Source organism: Pyricularia pennisetigena, chromosome 3, assembly GCF_004337985.1.
Source record: "Pyricularia pennisetigena strain Br36 chromosome 3, whole genome shotgun sequence".
NCBI lineage: Eukaryota > Fungi > Ascomycota > Sordariomycetes > Magnaporthales > Pyriculariaceae > Pyricularia > Pyricularia pennisetigena.
The window spans coordinates 3,942,903-3,964,719 of record NC_043742.1 but is presented as its reverse complement, the minus strand read 5'-3'; the positions used below and the strand labels follow the sequence as shown (position 1 = coordinate 3,964,719).

The following is a 21,817-nucleotide window of genomic DNA, read 5'->3' as shown; positions in this document are numbered from 1 at the left end:
AAAAAAAAAAAAAAAAAAAAAAAAAAAAAAAAAAAAAAAAAAAAAAAAAGGAAAACATTCACTGACCGGACCTGCGTTCCCTTCTAACTTTAGCCAATACCTGGAACGCAGTTGAAAAACTCTTGCTCAAAGTTCTCGTTTCATGGCGGGTGGTGTATATGGGTGCTCCACTGCTGATGGTTGCGGTCCGTATTCCCTTGCCGGTATGCCTAGCTGCCCACCGATTACCCACACCACCCTTCCGAGTACATTCACAAAGAGGCACATCGGCTTGCTGACCCCGCATGCAAGCATCTATAGTTCGCATCGGTCCATGCGAGATCAGTCGCTTCCAATCCATCATTCTCGGTGTACGGACTAGCGTGCGATGTGACAGCGGGGGCACATTGGATGCCTACTTCTTGCAATGCAAGTGAGGCAGCCTCCGACTGAACAGATGTCTACGTGGCGGCGTTGACTTTCACCAAATCAACGTGCGCAGAGATAGAGTCCCTTGAAAGGGATTTTGTTGAAGACGACATTACCTTCACGTGGCATACGACAATGCGGAAGGAGAATCCTACTTAAAAGCTCAGATCACAGCCCAATTGGAAGCAGAGGCACGCTCAAGTGTGCATTTGGTATACTTCAAGGGACTGCGCGGCCCGATAATGGCTCGCCCGGCCTGTGAGTACGTGTCCTGATTTGCTCATAACGGGAGCCTTCAAGGGACCACATACAGACCGAGATGGACGCCTTGCGAACGAGGCAAATAGAAAAACTAATATGGCCGAAGAGACTTGGCGTATCATGTCCAGGGCGCTTTTGTCGCCTTGCGGGCACAGTGTGCTGGCACAGCATGGATTCAAATGTCATAAAGTGGCGAGGATGCGCACCCGAAAAGTCTCGACTTTCATCAGTAGCCCTTTTATTCTGCCTGGCAGCTCAGCAAGCCTTTTTTGACTTCTCAGGGCACCGAGGGGGAAGGCATTGAGCGCTCTTATTTGAAACAAAAAAAAATACCCTGCCCACTCGCAAGCAAGTCTTTGCTCTTTTAGCCAAAGATGTCTCAGTTGAAGAATGTTTATCGTTCGGCGGAAGGCCAGGCGGGCTACGATGGTTCAGTGCCGCAGCATCAGCATCAGCCAGTAATATCTGGCCGTCAGACTTGCCCGTAAGCATCAGTTCCAGGTCATCCTCGCTTCTGCTCGCTTGTAAAGGCGCCCAATAACTGACCAGCCTTTTTTTTTCCCCCTGATCACAGGTACGAGAAATGCGTCATCACAGACCCTACTGCCTCGCGCTTTGCGGTCATGATGTTACAATATTTTATGAATATTGCAAACATCAACACTACACTGGATCAGTTCGACTGCCCAGTGGCCAAATGCATGAAGCAGTTTACAGAGCCTCTGGAATTTATCAAGCATCTCATGGACTGCCCAGAACTCTCCAAAGGCGAGTTCGAATGCAGAAAGTGCGAGACTTGGCATAGATTTCCTACAACAGAGAGTGGCTGGCTGGAATTCTCTGGCTGGGAGAAGACCGTCGAAAAGAAGAAGCGAAGCAGTTTCACCGAAAAGCTCAGAGTGATGGTCCGGTCATCGTCCAAACCCAGCAGTCCTCGATCCTTGAGAAGCAGGTCAGATTCGTGTATTTCACCATCGGCGCAATCCAAAGCATCTCCGTCACCGAGCTCGGAGTTCTCTGCAGGAAGTCTTTACCAGATCAATGACCGGAAGGAATCAGAAGTGCAATGGCGTTACAATGCAGACGCCTGGCCTACGGTGATGCCGACCCCTGAGAAGCCATTGCGGGCTTCCACGGGTAATCCGGGTGATCAATTACGACAGAACTCATCACTTGCTCAAATCCAGTCGCCTCAAGAGATTCAGAAACCTCAGGAGCTTTGTGACACAGGCCGTATGGAGCTTTGGGACACGGGCTGCACTCGCAGTGAACTATCCGACAATCAACTACCCAGTTCCGCAAGGGCGCCCTACAAACCGCAAGACTCGGCATCGAGCTACGAAGCACAAGCGTTTTGGCATACAATGAGCGCTCCTCATCAATATACCTTGGGAAGTGGTACATGGACGTCTTCTTTTGAAGGACAGCTTGCTCAACACACAGCGCACCGCAGTATCCAACAAAACAGTACCGACAGCCACGACGGCGACAACGTCTCCATTGGGCTGCTACAGACTAGGATAGCACCATACTTTGACCATCACTTGAGCGAGTCACCCGTAGGCCTCGATATTGGCCCGAGTGATCCCGTCACCGAGCTGTCCGGGGAAGAGACTTCATCCAGTCACCCGGGATCCTTTGATTCCACCACTTGGTCATTTGATAGCGCCTCGACCTCAGATAATCTAGTGGCTTCCTTGCGCACGAACTCGAGCTCAGGGAGCTCTGTCGGATCATTTAAGCATGCTGGTCTGAGAGACTGGGCCCCAAACGGCGAGCCGATTTTCTCCACCTTTGAGCCGCAGAACGACGGCGGGCAGGCAATCATGCGAGCTCTACAAGAGTTCAAAGGCTCTGCTCCCAAAAACCTGGAATCTCGCCCCTTTGACCTCGGTCGCCGCAATGAATGCCACGGGACACTAGAGATGGGATCATGGCCGGTGACGAATCGATCCGCGCCCGTTGCTGAAGCCCCCGGCGAGACCGAGGATGATGGCCATCTCACGTGCGGGCATGAAAACTGCGACTTTCGACCCAGCGGCACTAAGCTTCACAACTACCGCAAGTACCTGCACAAGCACAGGGAAACCCACCGGAGGGCGAGGTATGAGTGCGACCAGTGCCCAAGCGTCTACACCCGCTCCGACAACCTCAAAAAGCATCGGCGCGAAAAACACGGCATCGAGGAGGCGCGGGGATATGGTACGGTGCGCGTTTCGTCACAATACCGCCGGAGTCCACGGATCGCAGCTGATGGACAGGATGGGCTCGGCAGGATGGACACTCTGAGAGTGTCCAAGTCCCCGAGAAGGTGATTCGTGACGATGTTGTATCTTTAGATACAGTGTCATGTAATGACTCTGGATGGATACATTTGGTCTGTGCCTCTGTTTGTCCGCCTCTGTCTCTGTACCCCTACTGGGGAGTACTTCCCTTTGTTCTATTTCTTTTTTCTTTTTTTCTTTTTCTTTTTTTCTTTTTCTTTTTTTTCTTCTTTTCCCCCCTTTTTCCTATATCATAATTTCCTAGTTCTACGTTCCTTCAGCCAATCGCCATTCGAGCTGGTTTCTCTTGGAGAGGATGACAAATGGCTTCTTATAGCTACTAATACCACGACTAATACGACTTTTGTGGTCTCGTGTTCCTTGCTGACAGATTTATGGATCCTTGATGATGAAGTTGACTTAAACTTGTCCTGTGTCACTCTGTGCACCCCAGGTATTCCTCTGGTCTATTTTTGTAATCGGTTCGTTGCGACCAAGCGGCTTGGCTTTCGTGTGCTGCTTTAGCCTACCTTATGCAGGTACTCACTTGGATGGAACATTTCACATATCCATCCTGTCGGGGCGAGTGCAGTAATCGTAGCCTCTGTCATCCGTCGAGTGGCCTCTTGAGGAAATATAAGACGTATCAGCCATGATCCTTCGGTGAAAGAACCGAGGCTTGTTTTGCGAGCATCAAGTACGAGGGGTGTGCTACCGTCGACTTCAGGCTACCAGAATAAGTGAAGGGATCACAAGGGCCTTGTAGGAAAGGGACTCTGAGAGCGGGAGGGCAACCCGGAAGCCGACTGGGTATTGCAGAGAAGGCGGCTGCGTACTCTGTCGGAATCGGAGTTCCGATATCCGAGACCGGTGAGCTGGTAGGTAGTATCTCGAAACACTGTACACATTGGAGAGATAGTGCCTACCCAGGACCGTAGCCTTGCAGTGACATCACAAAGTTTCGATGCAGGCTGCTCGCTCGCGTTGCTGGGAAAGGCCGGGCCTTCAAGCAATCACTAGGTAGCCTAGCTTGGGCCTTTGGGAAGGGGCCGCTCCCACGAGTTGGGCGGTCGAAAGTAGGAGGTATTGTTTCAGGATCCTAGAGGGAGGCAAATGGCGATTCCCTATCAGGGAGTCATTTGACCAGCGCTCGTATGTTGGAAGGATTCCAAAGGCGCCACTGTAGTGTCATCCTGGGTGAGGGTGTTTCCTAAATGTACAACTATATCAAGAAGAGTATGTCCCCAACTGCTCAGGCCGAACTCATCATGAATAGGCCGGATCACCACAACGCATTCCCATCAGCATTCAGCTAGTAGTCAGCATCACAGACGCATATACCCTCGGGCAACACATTGACAGAAGCCCTGCCACGACTATTATCAATATGAGCTCGAACAGGTAAAAAAGAGAAAACACCAACGTAGTCACATTCAAAATAAAAATAACAGCTAATGCAAGCAACATATATGTCCCAGGCCGCAGGCTCAAACGGGAGCCTACAGCGCTCTTACCGCAGAAGCCACTGCAAACCTGCCATTCACATCAAACCTGGCCCATTACCTGCGCCAAGACCAAAACTTTGAGCGCATCCCTCTGGGGCTGCCAACCAGTCGCCCGGCCGGAAACAACTATACGGGGCAAAGTAGCTACTCGAGCCAGTCTTCGACAAGAAGCGAAAATAGCGGATCAAGGATCTGAGCTCGAGGTAGGGGATATCAGAGGGTAAAGTTGCGCGAGCGAGACGAAGTCGAGGATGGTAATGACTGAGTATATAACCTATTATTGCAAACACTCTTGGAGTGAAGCACGCCGAGCGGACTAATTACAAGCTGCGAACGAGATGGCTGATTAATTTTTGGAAAATGTTTTTATGTCCAAATCTTTACCTGTCAGGAGAATGAAAGAAATCAAAACTCTACTCGTGACCAGTTCTGTCGTCTACGTAGGCTACGTCGTTGCAAAGGCTTAATAATACAAGGGGTGGCACGTGAGTTGGCAGCCATTTGCACCATTTGCGTGCGAGACAAAATGGAAAATCGGAATTTTCACCAAAGTCCATGATGCCCTCACCAAAAACACCAAAAAGACTTCCGAGATAGGTATCTCCATCGCTCGATCCGGGCAGGTCTCGAACCTGCAACCTCCTGATAACCAGATAGAATCGTAGTCAGACGCTCTACCATTGAGCCACCGGACCTATGCTTGTTGAGAACGGATTATTCAAGATAGCATCATGTGCGGAGATCTGGGCGGGCTGCTGCAGAAAAACTCGAATTGGTGGGGTGGGGCATGAGATCTGCCATGGAAATTGGCCAAAGATTCATGCACATAGCGTAATGATCCATCCGATATTATCTCAAGTTGTGGGACTTGACTTCAGCTATGCTAAGACTGGATCGGAGTACCCATATGGGGCACCAAGCAAGATGGTATACAGGGAAGCATGGAAGCATGGATTTTTTATTTTCTTTTTTTAAAAAAAAAAATTTCTTATCGTCAGCTTAGCCAGGGCTGGCTTATAAACCCATCAACAGCCCAACACCAAATGCTACAGCAACAGTCAAAGTCACCAGTCTCCCGTCCCCTGTCTCAACACGGACAGCCGCAGACTCGGCTTCCGAAACGCCACATCCGTTCCCAAGCTCTAGCAGCACGCCCTCTGCCATGCTCAAGTTGAACTTGACCTCTCCGTCATCTCCAACCCTGACCGTCTCCTCATCCGGCTGACCGGACCGCTTGCCGTCCTTGTCAAAAGTGACCCCCGACACCTCGACCTCGGACTTGGCGTTGGTGCCCGGCCCGGTGAGCCTCAGGACCTTGACCTCGCCGTCCTTGCACCAAGGGGTCGACACGCTCATCTCGCTCCTCGGCCTGTCGCCCCGGCTGTGGAACGCCGTATCCGTGTTGTCCGCCGCCGAGATGGTCGACGGGTTGCTGAGGCCCCGGGTGCCGTTCCAGACGCCCATGTCCAGGAACACCAGCTTCCTGAGCTCCTTGTCCTCAAACACCCCGAACCCGCTAAAGTCGCTCGAGTTGGCCCCGGGAAGCGCCGCGATCCCGTACGGCACCTCTGCTGTCGCATCGTCGCCGTCGCCATCTCCGATGCGCCGGACCACGTGGGCGAGAAAGTAGTGCGCGTACCACGACGGCCTGATGCCGGCCGAGATGTTCTCGCCCTTGTACTCGTAGCCCCTGGGCTGCCACGAGCTGTACTCGTTCTGGCCGCCCAGGTGGAAGTAGCTGTGGCCGACGCCGATGGCCGCCAGGGAGAGCGTGTAGTCGACGTTCCAGAGGGCGCCGCCAAACGTGTCGCTGATGCCGCTGCGCCCGCCGCACGAGATGGAGTTGGTCTCGCCCATGACGAGCGAGGCGCGGCCGTCCCGCTCGGCCGCCTCGACCTGCGGCGCGTACTGCGACACGTTTTGCCAGACGGACGAGTGGTTCGACACGAGGTCCAGCCGCATGCGGCGCCACCGGCCGGCGTCGCACGTCGAGCCCGGGTACATGTGCACGACGAAGCTGTCGATGTCGACGCCGCCGCTCTCCCTTTCGTTCCTGAGCCCGGCCCTGGTCGTCAGGTTCACGATGTCCATGTCGTCGAGCTGGTCGTGCTGGTCCGGCACCCAGGGCGGGTCGGCAAAGGAGCCCGCGGCGAAGGCGGGCGCCCTGTCGCCGGCGTCCCGGTACCACCTGTCGTTGCGGATCAGGTCCGTGAGCCGCCGGAACTGGTGCGTGTAGGCTTCGACGCCCCACGAGTCGTTGCGCCACCCCTTGGCGATGTAGTGGTCGACCTCGTTGCCGATCTCGAAGCGCGTCAGCTTGTCGCCGAGCACGCCCCACGCGACCTCTGCCACGACGCGGGCCGTGGCCCACTCGCTCGAGTCGTCGTTCATGTTGAGCGTCAAGGTCAGGTTGGTGCCGTCCTCAAAGTACCGGCCCCACTCCTCGATCCAGCCGCGGCTGATGTTGAAGCGCCTGGCCCCGTTGGGTCCCGGTATGGCCACCGCGGTGGTGTTGAGCCTGTCGACGTAGGATGTCATGTCGGCCGTGTTGCCACCGATGCGGATCGGCGGAGGCGTGCCGACCACCTGGGTGATGGACCGGAGCAGCGTCGACGTCATGTTGTTGCCGAGAAAGTCGTTCACCCAGACGGGCTCAATCGAGTAGCCGTACACATCGCGATACAGCGGGCGCGTGGCTAGGTCCGTCGGGACAGAGACCGTGTTGCCGTGCCGTTGTGCAGCTGCAAGGGCCGCCAGTGCGAGGGCCAGGACCGTGGAGACGCCCATGGTCATTTTCTTTTTGTTTCCGTATGTTCTGACGCTGAGAAGATGCCACGACCTCACTGACAAGGAAGAGAGAGCTTGGGTAGAAGGGGTGGGCAAAGGCAGCGTCGGCTGACCCCGAGAAGCCAGCCAAGAGACATATGTATAAAGGCGCATGCGAAGCAAACTCTGTCGGCGTAATATCAGCCGACGACGCCTCCACACATGTGCATTTTGGTTAGCCCCAGACAAGAGCCGGGCTGCACAAGAGCAAGGTCAGGGCGCGACTGGGGAAAGCGTTCTACAAATCAAACGAGTCCAAACCTCCAGAGGTATGGGGAGAGCCAAGAGGGCCAAGCATCGCTTCCAGCAAACTTGTGCTGCAGCATCTCCACACGACCTCTGCGGGGTACGTCGGCGACGAACCAATGGGCCCTGTAGACGACTTGGGGGTGGAAATTTCGCCTGGGCGAAGCTTGGTTTTAATTTTAATTTTGACCAAGAGAATGGGTGATGTCGACGATGATGATCATGTTGCAGCGTGCTTGATCTTTTGGTCGTGGATTTGTCCCCTTGCCGTCTGACGTCATGAAGGACCCTGGGCGTCCCCTAGGCGTCTCCTGGGCGTCTCTAACCTGGACGTTCGAGGTTGGTAGGTAGGTATACATGCTCGACTTGGTGTATCCCGTTTCACTGTTATTGATTTGGGCGACTCGATCATGGATGCCTCTTGCCTCGCATCTTTTGAAAGTATAGAAAATGCAAGAATGCCTTGCGGACCATCGTGATGGCCTCAGTCGTGGTTAAGCAAGGCGAAGATGCTAGTCTTGGCACGAGTCTAGACGGAAAGTTAGTCGCCGTCGCCAACGCACCACAAACCACAAACGGAGCAATACGCCGAGAAAGATAAGAAAAAAAAAAAAAAAAAAACATACCTCGAAAGGAGCAAAGTACTCATCTATCCGCTGCAGCTGCTCGGCCTCCATGTCGGAAAAATACGCCGTCTTCTTGGACCCGGGATCCCGCACCTTGTGGCGGGTGGCATGGTTCCAGCCATCAATATATATCGACCACTCTGTGGGCTCAGCAGCAGCAGCAGCAGCAGCACCATCATCATCAACAGCCGTGTCGTCAGTCTCGCCCGACGCCAAAGAACAAGTCGAGTCTGCCGAGGACGACGATGACGACGACGGCCTCCGCTCCCAGGGCCGGCAGCGAGACACGACCTCGAAGGCGTCGGGGGTGAAGACGTAGGCGATGGCGTGGTCGTAGAGCGCGCTGAAGACGGCCTTGAGTTCGGCCTTGAGGCGCCGGAGGGTCGCGGCGTCGAGCTCCGACAGCAGCGCCCGCCGGCGGTATGCGGGCCGCGCCAGCGTCAGCACGCCGTTTATCCGGTTCGCCTTGAGCAGCCGCGGGAAGTGCGGCGCCAGCGTCGGGATCTCGGCTACCTGCCGCAGCCGGCCTTCCTTGGAGCGTCCGAACTTGCGGCTTGGTCTCGTCCAGACCTCGTCCTGTGTTTCGTTTGAGAGTTGGTATCTTGTTGCTAAGATGAAGAAAGTGATGGAGGAAGCGGTTTTGATGTTGTTGTTTTTTAAAACGTACCCATACCAACAACGCCTCGCCGTCATCAGAGATCTCCTCCCTTGCCCGCCACACTAGTCTTGCCGTTCGAGGCCATCGTCCCGAGTGTGGAGGCCTGGATACTGTAACTGGTGAGATGTCCATTGTGGTGTTTTTGTTTGACCAAGAACTGTCGTGAATGCGTGAATGTATATATGACCAGATTGTAAAATTTGTCACCTGGGATCGGTATTCAACAAATCGATCTTGTGTCTGTAGTTTGGATAATAGCAGAATAAGGTAGGAAACCAGGTCGATCCGGATAGGCGATGAAGCTACCGTTGAAATATATGCATTCCCTTCAACACCCCTTCCCCAATTAAGTTGAAAAGCACTGTTGTGGCACTGTTGCCGCCGGAGTTTTGGAACGATCCAACCAAAACAGAAAACGCCATCTCGTGTTTTGCGCAAGATATCACAACTTTGAATATCTGCTCACCCCCCGAATCCCTTGACGAGCTGCCTCTTTTGCCCACTCGATTGCTACTGTGGTAGGTTATAGGTAGGGGGCGGGGACCATGAACGCTGAGCGCGTTAGTTGCGGAGGTCCAGAGCGATGGTCTTGGCGGAGCCTGGTCACACTGGCAAACCCCCTCAAACTTGCGCAAACCGGACAAACATGCTCAAATTCCTGGGGCATATTATTGCCGTTTATGGAATGGCCCCAGAGTCAGCACAACGTGCTTTTTTACTTTTACTAGCTTTTGCTCGAGCAACCATTGGATGTCGAGACCGGGAACTATAATTGGGCATGTTTTATCTATTTATTTATTTATTTGTTTGTTTGTTTATTTGTTTTCTTTCTTATAATTTTATCATTATACTTTTCCCCGGACTCAGAAATGAGCAAATAAACCCAAGGGAACAAGGAGTTACACCCTGAAACCTCCGATTGATTAATTGATCGTCCAGATGTTCTCATGAACTTGTTTCTGTTCCTTTTCCCTCCCCTCACCCGATTTCAGCCCTGCAACCCTCGTGGGCAGTCAAGGTTCCGCTAGGGCCTTTGTCGCGAGTCGAAAATGAGCCAAGGACGACCCTGAAAGAGAAGAAGAAAAAAAAAAAATAAAAAAAACTAAAGCCTAAAATAACAACTCAAATATGAACCATACCGTAAGGAGAGGGCCTCCAACATACCCAGCTGTCTCTGCGCCTTGTAGTCCTGTATAGAATTTGTCGAGACGCACGGGGGTTCAAACCACTTATAGGAGAGATTTTGGAACGTTGACTGTGACAAGATTATCGTGATATCTAGGAAAGACTAAAAAAAGAAAGGGATGACTGTGTTGCTTGTGGGATGAATTGCACCATGTCAAGATAAGGGATATTGTCTGCCAGCTGGTCCAAATCATGACATCAGGAGCCAACCTGATATATATTGTACTGGCCCTTGCTCATTTCTGGGGTCAGAAGCTCATATGTTTGCTGTGTATCGGTTTAAAGCTGGCCCCGTTGACAGTAATATAACAAAGTCCTGGGTCATGACGCAGTCAAGATAGGATGGGTCGTGCTTGGAGCAGCGTCTGGTTGTTAGTGAAGTCAATGAGGTGAGGTAAAGCTGAACCGCAGAACCTGAGCTGGTAGGTTTTGGCACACACGCACACACATGGGTGCTTTAGGGCTAACAAATATTCCTCTGCTTCTACCATCTTTTGCAGCAAAACAAAGATCAATTACGCTGACATCAGTCCCTGAATTCCAAGTCAAGCCAGGCCAGGTCTTGCGTCCTTTGCCTCATCACATTGTGAGGAATTGTGCCGTCTGCTCTCCCTCTCTTTCTCTCTCTTTCTTTTTTTCCTTTTCTTTCATTCTCTTCTTTGATTATCACTTCATCACCACTCGCAGATTCACATCTCTACCCACTCGATCCCTTCGCAGCATAGCATCACGAACACCCAAAGGCCATGGCAATTCTGTGCCAGGTCTTTGTTTCAAGCTGAATATGGCAACAATCGATGATATCCCAGTGGAACTTTTGCTGGACGTCATCAGCTGTGTCCATAACAGCACAGCAGATGCGTCCGATGACTCTTCTTCTCTCCCTCTTTATGGCCAAACCAAACAAATCAACGACCTCAAAAGCATCCGCTTGACCTGCCGCAGGTTCTCCAAGCTTGCTGCACGCCCGCTCTTCACTTCAATCTCTTGCTCCATTCTCGATGCCGAATCGCTCGAGAGGCTAGAGCACATTTCCCGGCATCCCCATCTCTCGCAACATGTCAAGACCGTTCACGTGAAGCTGGGCTTCTACGACCCCGTCCTGGTGGAAGATCTCGCGAGCTTGGCAAAATATCTTTTGTGGGCGTGGGAGGACTTTCAACAGCCTTCGCCTGACGACACCGAGGCCTGGGAAAGAGAGGAGACGACGGAAGAGGCGGTCATGAGACGCGACCTGGAGGAGTGGGTTTGGAGATCACAGCATGTAAGCCGCCGGGACCGCGAGAGGCTCTTGCCAGCCCTCCACCTGATAAAGGCCGAATACCGCCGCCGCTACATGGCCCAGCAAGACCTACGCAAGACCGGCGACGCCATCCGCCGCCTCGGACAGGCCATGGCTCTGATGCCGGCGGCAACCAGCCTGGTTCTGCAGGACGCTAGGCAAGCACATTCCCACCTCGGCCCTCTGCTGTTTTCAACCCTGAAGGCCAAGGCCGACCCCACCGCACTGGCTCTCCCTTTGAGCTGGACCGACTGCGCGAGGCTGAAAGAAGAACAGGGTCTTGGTGAATTCACGCCCCCGTTCGATCTGATCATCGACATCCCCGTCGCAGTGCGCCGGGCGGGCGTCAGACTGACGGAGCTGCGCGTCGTGGGCTTTCAAATCCCCGACGAGCTGCCGGCGTGGGACGCCATCGATCCGTACGGATGGGATCGGCACCCGGAGGACGATGCCGCTTTTGACCTCACCGATTCGATCCAGCTGGCGACGGCCAGCGATCTGGCAGCGGCGTGTACGGATCTTCGGCTCTTTCAATTTGATCCCCAGACAAAGCTTGTCAAGGATGTAGTACAGGCATGGATGTATAGATTCGATGACAGGTTGTCACGATTCAGCAACATCATCGAACGTATGTGCCATACGACGAACATGCGGCGACTACGCCTGGATTGCTTGTGTGCGGATTACGACGCGTCCAACAACCCCGACGTTCACTACTATGAATCACTTTTCAAGTCGGCTTCTTGGCCCAATCTTGAGAGTCTACACATCGAGAACGGCCGGCTGGAGACCGCCGAAACGCTGCTCCATCTGGTCCGGAACCTCCCCAAGCTCAGCAGCCTGCAGCTTGACGCCTTGGGTCTGCACCACTTCCACATCGGAGGAAGGCCCGAGACCAGGTGGTCATATCTGCTGGACGAGGTGAGGAAGGAGATGCCTCGTCTGCGCAAGAACGGCCTCGAGCAGCGGGGTTGGGAGTCTGAGCTGCCGATCAAGATCAGAAATGCCGAGGCCGTTTATGACGAAGAGCACATAGGCTACATGGACTAGGAGACCTTTGCCAAGCTGAAGAGGCAGATCGGCATCGCTTTCAACAAGAAGAGTGGCGGCTTCACCGAGGTGGACAACTATCTGATGGGTGTGACCGAGGGAAATCCGGTCGTTGCAGTTTTCCAGCGCCTGGACTTGATCGCGGCTCTCGAGCACCTGAACCTGGCCTGAGGGACATCTGGAGAGCAGGGAAACTCTAGTACGGCTATTGCAGTTAGGCGGTTTCTGACTATCGAAGCACGCGACCGTCACAAGTTGGCAGTGTTTCTTTGTTTGAAGTGTTCCTGGCTACTTGATGATTCTTACTTTTACTTCAAGTTCCTCATGACACGTTTGTAGAATAATCGTAATTAGGGGACTCAAACGCCATTCCGGCCCAGTCTTAGTCTTTTAATAACAATTTGGGCTTCTGATTTGATGAAATCTGCCCAGGTAATGACAAACAGCCTCTTCTTCTCCCTCTTCCTTGATCCTTCTCCTCGATCTACTCTGCAACTCAAGGATGTAAACCACTCCCTTTCACCTTCAAAACCCCATCTTGAATGTATCGAAAACCAACTAGTTCACTCTGCTGTCACCGTGTCGTCCTTTTCAAATAGACGAGCATTCGGACAGCAAAAGTACCAAGAAACTCGCCCAGCCTCCCTCGAACAACGCCATCAGACAACAGTCATGCTAACAAAACCGATCTCTAGACCCTCCTAGACACTAGCTAAAGAAGCCCAGCCCGCCGAGCTCACGCCTCTCGAAACGAAAACAACCAACATGAAGCTCAACATTCTCCCACTCCTCCTCGCCATCCTCCCAGGCCCAAGCAACGCATGCAAATGCCGCAAGGGCGTCGCCTGGACGGTCCTCTGCTGCCAAGACACGGGAGGCCGCTACGCGGACGGCGACTGCGCGGCCGGCTCCATCCGCGAAAGACTGAGCGCCTTCAGCGCCTGCTGCATGAGCATGAAGACCGTCTCCGACTGCGACTGCCCGCTTGGCTGCGCATGATGGGTGCCCTTGGCGGCCTACCCGGGAAGCCTTCAGGGACCCCTTTGGGTGGGGCGACGCGATTGAGCTGGCGGCCGAAGTCGCTCCAAGAGTACCGTTCAACCGGTTGTGAGGAGGAATCATGATCGTTGGGGGCAAAAGGGGGTGTATGAGGTACGACTACAAAGATCAAGAGAGATCACTTTTTCAGAAAGAGATGCGCCATGCTTTGAACGGAACGGCGAGCCAGGAGGATCAGGATGGATTTTTTTTTCTTTTTTTTTTTTTCTTTTTTTATGACTGCCGGCTGGCAATAATATCCAGACATGGTCAGGCGAGTTATGGGAGGGAGCGTTGCATAAACAAGTTCAGCGTTGCCCCCACGTCGTTAGTAACAATATGCGTGTTGCCAGAGCAGACAGAGCTCACCCTTATAGATCGATAAAACAGACAAAGTATCAATTTCATAGTCTTTTATGACTTAAACGCTGCTTACATTTTGATTATAATCCCTCGAAAGAAACCACCAAACATGGCCCAGGATTCAAAATTACAAACCTAGGCAGCAAGACACCCAGGCCCGGGACAACTCATAGCCCATATCCCCTCTTCTCATGTCCACAGCAGTGCGCAAAGGGGCCCGGCGGCACAGTTTGGAGATGCGGCGGCTGCAATATGGGTACCACCAGCCTTCCGAAGCCGAGGAGCTCGCCCACGCCCACGCCGCCGCCGCCGCCGCCACCCAACGGACCATCCTCCCGGCGTCTCCCCCATCTCAGGTCCCTGGCCTCTCTCCTCAGCGCACGTTTCGCAGACCTGACCTCCCTCCTGGCCTCCCTCCGTTCCCGCCATTCCGCCCTCCTGTTCCGGCGCCTCTCCCGCCTCTCTTCCCTCCAAGATCGTTTCTGTACTTGCTTGGCCGCCTTCCACTGCGTGCTCATCTCCTGCACCTCGCGACGCAGAACGGCGAGCTCTTCCTTCCGTTGCGCCTCCTGCCCATCCTCCGCCCCATGCTGCCGACCACCCGACCGTCCGCATTCCACGGGCACAGACCTCGCGCCGGCGGAGCGTATCTCCTCGTTCATGACCCTGGCGCTCTCGCGCGTGATGGCCCGCCCGGGGCTGTCCAGCCAGCGCCGGAGCAGATCCCTCGCGACGGGGATCTGCTCGTCGGCGAGATCCTCGTACGCCGGCAGGCTCTCGATCGAGTCGACCGACGACGCCGACGAGGCGCTCCGCGCGCTGGCCACCGACGAGCCTCGCGACCTGGACCCGGAACCGTGCGCTGCTGCTGCTGTCTCGCCGTGACCGTGCCGCCTCCTCCCGCGGTGACCGCCGCCGCCGCCGCCGCCGCCGCTCTCGTGCTGCTCCTCCTCAAAATGCTTGTGCCGAGGCGCAGGTTCGTAAAACCCTCTCGGGAGCATCACGTGAGGCACCGCCGCTACGCCGGGACCCCACGTCGGCGTGCCCGCGGGCGTCGCGGTCGACTCGCCGCTGCTGCTGCTGCTGCTGCTGTTGCTGCCGCCGACGGCGTCGTGCTGCCACTTGGGCAGGGACAGCCTGGGCGGCGGCGGCGGGAGCGGCAAGAAGACGCCGGGTGAGGAGCTGCTTCCATAATCGCGGCCGCGGCCGCGCCCGCAGCCGTGCCGGGCGCCGCGACCCCTCGCGTGCAGGGCCGACAGGCCCGGCAGGAGCGGCCGGCCATCGAACCTAATGCCAGAGCTGTCGAGCTGAAGCCCGCCAAGCTTGAGGCTGCCGAAGCGCAGGCCCAGGGTGTTGGTGTCGGGTTCTGTGCCTGCCTGCCGCTCGTGGTTTCCGCGGCGGCGGGGTGTGCTTGCCGGAGTGTCTGCGTCAGCGGTGTCGGGGCTGTCCGTTGGGCGGCTGTCTTCTCTCGCATTTTGGGCTTCCGACGCGCGCCTGCCCCTGCTGCTGCGGCTGGCGCTGGCCGACTCCCAGGGGCCGAGGTAATCGTCGTGCGAGGACTGCGGCACGATGGCGACGCCCCTGGGCGCGAAGAAGCCCTCGTTCCACTCCCGCACCGTCCTCTCCGTCTCGTCCCTCATGCCACCGCCATCGCACACGCTAGTCCCCGGCGTGAGGATCTGCCCCAGCTGCGCCTCGGCGTGGATGGTGCTATTGGAGGACGAAGAGCTGCCGCTGCTGCCGACACCGTCTCCCCCCTCGGCCCTCAGCTTGCGGTCGACGAGGGCCTCATTCGCCCGCGCCGCGTGGTCCGGCAGCAGGAAGTTGACAAAAGTCTGCCAGTCCTCGGCCGAGACGTCGCGGCCGGCGAGTGAAGGCGGGTAGGGTATGTCGTCCGGCGTGGTGTCGGGCGCCACCGTGACTGTGTGCAGGATCTGGCTGCCCGGCCCGGGGGTCGCGACGGTCGGCGGCCTGGACTCGAAAAAGGCCGCCGCGGACAGGAGGCTCGAGCTGAAGCTCATGGCATCGCTGCCGGTGGTTGACTGGTGGGCCGATGGGCTCGTCGGTGTCAGCGGCGGGGTGTATACCACCTCGCCGGACTCGGTAGAGGTGGAGCAGCCAGTGGTGGACTGCGCGTCTTGCACCGAGCCGCTCGCTGAATTTGGAAATTCTGACGTCAAAGGTGATCGAGGTCCCGACGTTGAAAACATGTCGGTTTCCGAGTAAGGGGGAGGAGGGCTGTCGTCCAAGCTGGCCCTCTGCCGGCTCCCCCGATTGCTGACCCTTATGTACGACATTATGTCGCCGGATGGCCTTAGGCAATGAATGCCCTTAGACTACTTGGGTAAGGGAATGGTATCGGGTTTCTTATATGGGGAAGAAAATGTGAAGTGACTTGCAACGTGACTATCATCAACCTTACAAGAAGGTTACTACTTACACCCTCGAAAGTATTGAAAAGTAAGCCAAGATTCAGTATGGAGCTGGGCCAGCTCATCAGAGGCGGGACTCTGCTTAAAAATGTGGCAACATATCACAACTTCCCGCAAGAAGCACAGGAACCGCGGAACCGAGGCTGTGTTGAACCTAATCTGGTCATTGTCTACTAGTACCTTGTGGAATATTCATCCTATCTGACTTGAGGTGCAGGAGCCCTCCCTGCGCTGCCACTGTTTCGTCAGAAAGGTCTGGCAGCCATCAACCGAGCCAGAATATGCAGGGTCACCCAAGGAGCTCGAGAAAGTAGTGGGGCTGTGAGACGAACCAAGAGGCCTGACCACATCTGCAGTGCCCTCACTCACTGAGCACCACCTATCTATTGAGGCTCACCCCATAAAGTGAGCCTATCCGTCCTGACTCGATTCCTCCGCTCTGCCAACATGAAAGCAATACCACAGCGTGGCAATTGGTCACGCCGTGGTCGCCGTCCATCCATAAAAAAACAGTCTGGCCTCTCTTCCACGAACGCTGGCGTATGTCAGTCGCCAGACCGAGATTGTGCTAGTGGGCTGTGACTCAAATCAGAGCGCATGGTGACGCGGCCCCACTTCACGCTAGACAGTGGTGCACTTCCACATTTGGTATCGAGATGCGAAATCTGAAAGCGAGCACAACATGCACTAATGATTGGAAGGCTGCGTATCAGATCAGACCAACAATAGCCTTTCCCGCCCCTCCAAACAGTAAACAGCATAGGCTGTTGCGTAAGACATACACGTCGTCTTATGTCGTTCCTATTTTCGTTAAAGGTCCACAAACCTTGCAAGTGAGGCTGGCTGATAAAGGATTCCAACCGACTGATTTAATTTCCGCGCTGATCCGGTTTCTGGAGACGGCAGAAAGTTGATGGCCGCGGCGCTGCATTTTTATCTGTCCGGGATGGACTTATTGAATAAACACAGCTATGTCATCGTGTTTGTAATGATCCCTGATGATACTTTGAAGATTGTGCCGTGAAGTTGTTCCACTGCATGATGACTTGTGGTTAGTAGATGGAACAGACCGAAAAGGAGGCAGCCGCTTTTCTTTGCGAGGGCAAGTCACTTACAGATTGCTGATATAGGCGCTGATCATTTCAGGGCCCAAATACTCAATCAGCGGCGTCCGAATGTCGATCCCATCCAGCAGGGCGCCGTCGGCAAAATCGGCGTGTGGTGACGGGTTTCCCCACTCAAGCACAGGCTTCGGGTCCTCAAGGTCGTCCGGCGATAGCTTGTAGACACCGGCAAGCGCATACACCGGCCTGTTGAACTGACGCGCAGCCCGCACCACTAGCCCGGCTCCGGCGTCGACCAGAACGCCACCACTCGCCGTAATGGATTTGACGTCGAGAAGGACCTTGGTCGTGAGGGGGAAATATGCCATCGTTCCTGGGCCAACCAGGTTGATGACGGGTATCTTGTGACTTGCTAGTTTCTTCCGCAACGCGGCGTACGGGTCGGCTGCTTCGGTAGAAGAGCCCGAGCAAAGTTCCTCCTCCTCAACGCCTGCGATCAGCACCGTGAACTTCCTCTCCCTGGCTGCCCTCGCAAGGAATTTCTCCACCGTTGATGAGGGTTTGTAGACCATGACGTAGTCTTCCGGGTTGATATATGTGTCTCCAAGCGCCGCTATCTGATCGTCGGCCTGCGATATCTCGTCCAGAATCTCTTCAATACCCTCGATAACCTCATTGCGCAGAGAGGCAATGTTGGCCACAGTCCCACCGATTGCCAGCCCTGCACCGCCACCCCGGGGCGTTGACGTCCCAGAATACCTGAACGGGGAGGCGCTGGCCACGCTGGGATCCGTCGACTCGGATAGAAGCGTGCTGAATATTGACTGTGCCGTGACATGCGGCGATGCCTGCGCAAATGTCGACTGGCGGGTCAGAAGCTTGGGTGTGCTCTGAATAGCTGGCGGTGTGGACGAGGTGGCACCCTTTGCTGGGCTAGGGGCAGCACTGTCGTCAACGTCTGCGTTGCGGTCCTCCATCGCTTCGTCACGGATAAGGCCCATCACGCGCTTTGTAATGTTACCAATGACGAGCTCGTTCGGGCGCGCACTGCCGAGCCGGCGGCCAGTCTGCTGGACGTTGTCGAGTAGCTGATCGACATCCTTCCACCTGCCGCGGGCGACGACTTGGAGGAGGATGTGGGCGGTGGCAACGGCGCATTGTTGCGGGCTGGTGACCTGGCGACGTTTGAGTAGCCTGAAAGGTTGGAATCGGTCAGTCAATCAGCGTCCTGGTACTTCTGAGGGGAATCAGACGGCCTGCGTACGATATCAAGGCCTCAATGGAAGACTCGAGAGGCTGTGACTTGAGTGACTTGCGCAGCTTTTCCAAGCTTGGCGCGAAATTCGCCTGAGTGGGCGCCATTGGTTCGGCGGGGTGGATAGCAGACCGCGAATTAGGTTTGTCAATGAGGGAGAAACGGCCGCTGGATGATCGATTTAACAGAAACGAGGCGTGGTGTGTGCTTCTTGTTGACGCACTGGCAATAACGACAGACGTAGGTACACCGAATTTGGTGGGGAGGATGAATCGACTTGTGAGTCAAATCGTCAAGCTTAAGCTCTCGCCCTCCTCAAAGTTCGTCATAATCTCGTGGTGGGGCAGAGAAGCCCTGGTAGTATAAACCCTAACCCTGGTAACCATACTGAAGCAATATCTAAGACTGACTATTATTACTCTACAATGTGCATTTTGTATTCTCGCCGCAAGAATAATATTAAGTATACGGGGTTTGACTGGCCTATATCACTTTTTCTGTTTTCTCATGTACTCAACCAGTGGTAGCGATACGGTTCTATTGTCATAAGTATGATTGTTGGAATGCACCTTGATATCTCCATAGCTCATGGACGTACAAAGTAAATACGTTGTATTGTGATAATTGCTCCATGTTGTCAGCTTGATATGCTTGGCAATGGAAATTAATTCTCTTAACCCGACCGTATTTCTATTTTATCAATGTACAACAATAACTAGCACTCGTATGGTAAATATGAAGCTTAAATCAGTGACTGTTCCACAAACGCATTCTAACCTCGGTACAATGATTTCACATTAAATGGTGTCTTTGTGCCTCCCTTTAAGCAGGCTTTTCCAATAAAAAAAAAAAAAAAAAAAAAAAAAAAAACGGACTGGGCCCAAACGCAACGACGACAATCAATGAGCCATCAACTATTCCCGTCCCGCGGAGGGAAGCTCGCCTCGCGAATACGCCTTTACAACCTTAAGCGCAGTCCATTCACCGCTCGAGTACGCACCCGGGGCAGTGGCAAGCTCGAGAAACGACGCTGTGTGCTCCCCTGCGATCCACAATCCCCTGTCCGGCACGCCCTCCCTCATCACGCGAATGTCTTCATCACCATTCTCCAACCCGACCTGGAAGTTACTGTAGCTTCCGTTCCCCGCCAGGTCGTCCTGGAGCCACGATGTCGCCAGATATCCAGTTGGCTGGCAGTCTGGAGATTGAGCATCGTAGTGCGGCAGCAGGGATACGTACGGATGGAGAAAGTTGAAGATGAAATCCTGCTGTTTTTCCTTTGAGCCAGAAAGCGACTCGAGAGTGCTGGTGATGTGTCTAGACTCATCACCTGACGTGTAAAAGAGCAGTGTTGGGTGTGATGTGGGCTCCGGTAGGGAGGCGAGCTCGACTATTTCCTGCGTCCAACGCGCTGGGTTTGTGTCTTGCGCGTAGTTCGGGCGCAACCATTGACAAAAGCCATCCACAACTTGGCCGTTTGCGTTAGGTTCAAGCCAGAATGCTTTTGGAAAACTCAGGTAGACCTACGTGCAGTCATTTGGTCAGTGATGGCCCACTATGATCGACAGGATTCCATCAAGGGCGGCTCTACCTTTTCCAGCGCCCCATAGCCGATGTTTTTGAACGCTTTCTCTAAGCGTAAGGGAAGGCGTGGCTCAAAAGCGTCTAGGTTCTTCTTCAACCAGCCCAGAGGTGCAGTGATGACAAGCTCATCAAATTCGTAGTCTCTACCCCTGGATGTGGAAACCCTGACGGTCCCGGTGCTCGGGTCTCTGCTGTAAATCTTTGTTGCCACAGTTTCGTACTCGATGCTGGCTTTCTCGAGAGCTGGCCTGGCAACCTCTGCAAGGATTTTGTGGTAGGTGCCGGCGCAGAAGAGGTTTTCTACAAATTCCAAGTTAGCCTGCGAAGCCTCAAAATCGCATCAAGCAAGTCATCAACCGTACCTCCTTCGATACACTCCTCCAGCCAAAAGAATTTGAGGCTCTGTGTAGAGGTGTGGGAGCCAACAAAGGCGCCCCAAAGGTCTGACATCTTAAGCACCATGGACCTTTGCCTCTCATAATCTGGCTCAGTGTCCGGGATTCTCTTGACGACATTCTCCTTGAAAAAGTCCACTAGACTTTTTGAAGAATCGATGCTGTCTTTGTGATAACGGTTGGAAAATTTAAACGCATCCTCAATAATATCCCACATCAAAGTCGAAAACTTCTTGGCCTCCTCGTTGGACAACAGCTGTCCATCCTCATCATAGACACACGTCTTAGAGTCCCGATCTCCGATCTCGGTGCCGGTCTTCTTTGCCAATTCAAGCAGGGGGTTTTTCTTGGTGCCGTGGAACCAGTTTGGACCCAAATCAACCATGTGGCCGTTGGACAGCGTTTCTTGGTGACATCTTCCACCGACACGATTCCTGCCCTCGATGATGGTGACTTTGAATCCCCTCTCAAGGAGAATGTCAGCGCATCTCAGCCCGGCAAGTCCGGCCCCGATAATGCCAATGTGAGGTGACAGCCCGGGGTCGAAATTTCTTTGGTGTTGATTATTCGTGTCTGATTGTTGCCACATCGCAGGCGGAATCTGGAAAGATGTTTTCTCTATCGCATTGTGTGAGTATAGACTGTGCAGATCCTGATACATGTAAGAGGCTTGCTTTTCAGCATCGCTTGAATATGAAATTGAGAATGCATCCATGGTGAAAGGATTGATTTGGGCAGCAACGCCTTCTCTGCTCGATGACAACACGACCGTGTCCCGGTTTTAATGTGATATAGAAAACATTTCTGTGTGTTTGGCCAGTTCATTTGAGAGAAAGAAATTGCATAAAAGGGGGCCCAGGAAGGCAGGATTTTGTTTCACAACCACATCGTGATTGGCGTACGGGCGCAGTAAGTCCTATACTTAGTTATTGTGGCCATGGATAGAGGTGGCTGTTATTGTCCCTCACATTCCAAGTGGCATGACCGCTGGGTAGCCAGAAGCACTATATGGTGGATACCACTGAAAAGATTTTATGTGGCTGTGACAGAAATGACTCCTGTCAAAATATAACAACGGAATTAGGGAGGGGACAGTGATAAGCGTCACCTGCTCGGCGGTTTTGTTTGTGGCAAGGTTGTGTTGGTTAGCGGAAGATTGGCACTAGCCCGCCCGCATTTGTCTAAAAAAACCCGATCAAGGCCATCAGGGATTGCCCATAGTTGGTGTTGCAGAGGCAGCCCTGTGCTGCGGCTGAGGTTACACCGCGACTAGCGGGGCGCTTGAGGCACGTCTTTCGGTAGGGCACTATCGTTCATGATAAGGTGGTGATCTAATTTGTTTAGAGATGCTTACCTATTGACAGTGACCAGTACT

General features: G+C 54.1%; 7 protein-coding genes across 7 annotated transcripts; 4 read left to right on the top strand and 3 right to left on the bottom strand.

The window, feature by feature from the left end:
* Positions 1–1,043: 1,043 nt before the first annotated feature.
* On the top strand, positions 1,044–2,984 carry PpBr36_02781 (uncharacterized protein; the record flags this gene model as incomplete). Its single annotated transcript, XM_029889958.1, has 2 exons — positions 1,044–1,153; positions 1,244–2,984. 2 exons carry the CDS (start codon positions 1,044–1,046, stop codon positions 2,982–2,984), a joined length of 1,851 nt encoding a protein of 616 aa, XP_029754083.1.
* A 1,336-nt stretch (positions 2,985–4,320) lies between these two features.
* On the top strand, positions 4,321–4,634 carry PpBr36_02780 (uncharacterized protein; the record flags this gene model as incomplete). Its single annotated transcript, XM_029889957.1, has 2 exons — positions 4,321–4,334; positions 4,412–4,634. 2 exons carry the CDS (start codon positions 4,321–4,323, stop codon positions 4,632–4,634), a joined length of 237 nt encoding a protein of 78 aa, XP_029754084.1.
* Positions 4,635–5,452: 818 nt separating this feature from the next.
* On the bottom strand, positions 5,453–7,231 carry PpBr36_02779 (uncharacterized protein; the record flags this gene model as incomplete). The annotated part of the gene is made up of 1 exon (XM_029889956.1): positions 5,453–7,231. The coding sequence occupies one exon, from the start codon at positions 7,229–7,231 to the stop codon at positions 5,453–5,455; it is 1,779 nt and encodes a 592-aa protein (XP_029754317.1).
* Positions 7,232–7,994: 763 nt separating this feature from the next.
* PpBr36_02778 (uncharacterized protein) lies at positions 7,995–8,926 on the bottom strand (the record flags this gene model as incomplete). Its single annotated transcript, XM_029889955.1, has 3 exons — positions 7,995–8,039; positions 8,137–8,712; positions 8,804–8,926. 3 exons carry the CDS (start codon positions 8,924–8,926, stop codon positions 7,995–7,997), a joined length of 744 nt encoding a protein of 247 aa, XP_029753580.1.
* A 1,837-nt stretch (positions 8,927–10,763) lies between these two features.
* On the top strand, positions 10,764–12,311 carry PpBr36_02777 (uncharacterized protein; the record flags this gene model as incomplete). The annotated part of the gene is made up of 1 exon (XM_029889954.1): positions 10,764–12,311. The coding sequence occupies one exon, from the start codon at positions 10,764–10,766 to the stop codon at positions 12,309–12,311; it is 1,548 nt and encodes a 515-aa protein (XP_029753572.1).
* A 765-nt stretch (positions 12,312–13,076) lies between these two features.
* On the top strand, positions 13,077–13,310 carry PpBr36_02776 (uncharacterized protein; the record flags this gene model as incomplete). Its single annotated transcript, XM_029889953.1, has 1 exon — positions 13,077–13,310. One exon carries the CDS (start codon positions 13,077–13,079, stop codon positions 13,308–13,310), a length of 234 nt encoding a protein of 77 aa, XP_029753571.1.
* A 569-nt stretch (positions 13,311–13,879) lies between these two features.
* PpBr36_02775 (uncharacterized protein) lies at positions 13,880–21,157 on the bottom strand (the record flags this gene model as incomplete). The annotated part of the gene is made up of 7 exons (XM_029889952.1): positions 13,880–16,048; positions 16,153–16,222; positions 17,260–18,402; positions 18,473–18,739; positions 19,379–19,986; positions 20,055–20,347; positions 20,410–21,157. 7 exons carry the CDS (start codon positions 21,155–21,157, stop codon positions 13,880–13,882), a joined length of 5,298 nt encoding a protein of 1,765 aa, XP_029753574.1.
* Positions 21,158–21,817: the final 660 nt, after the last annotated feature.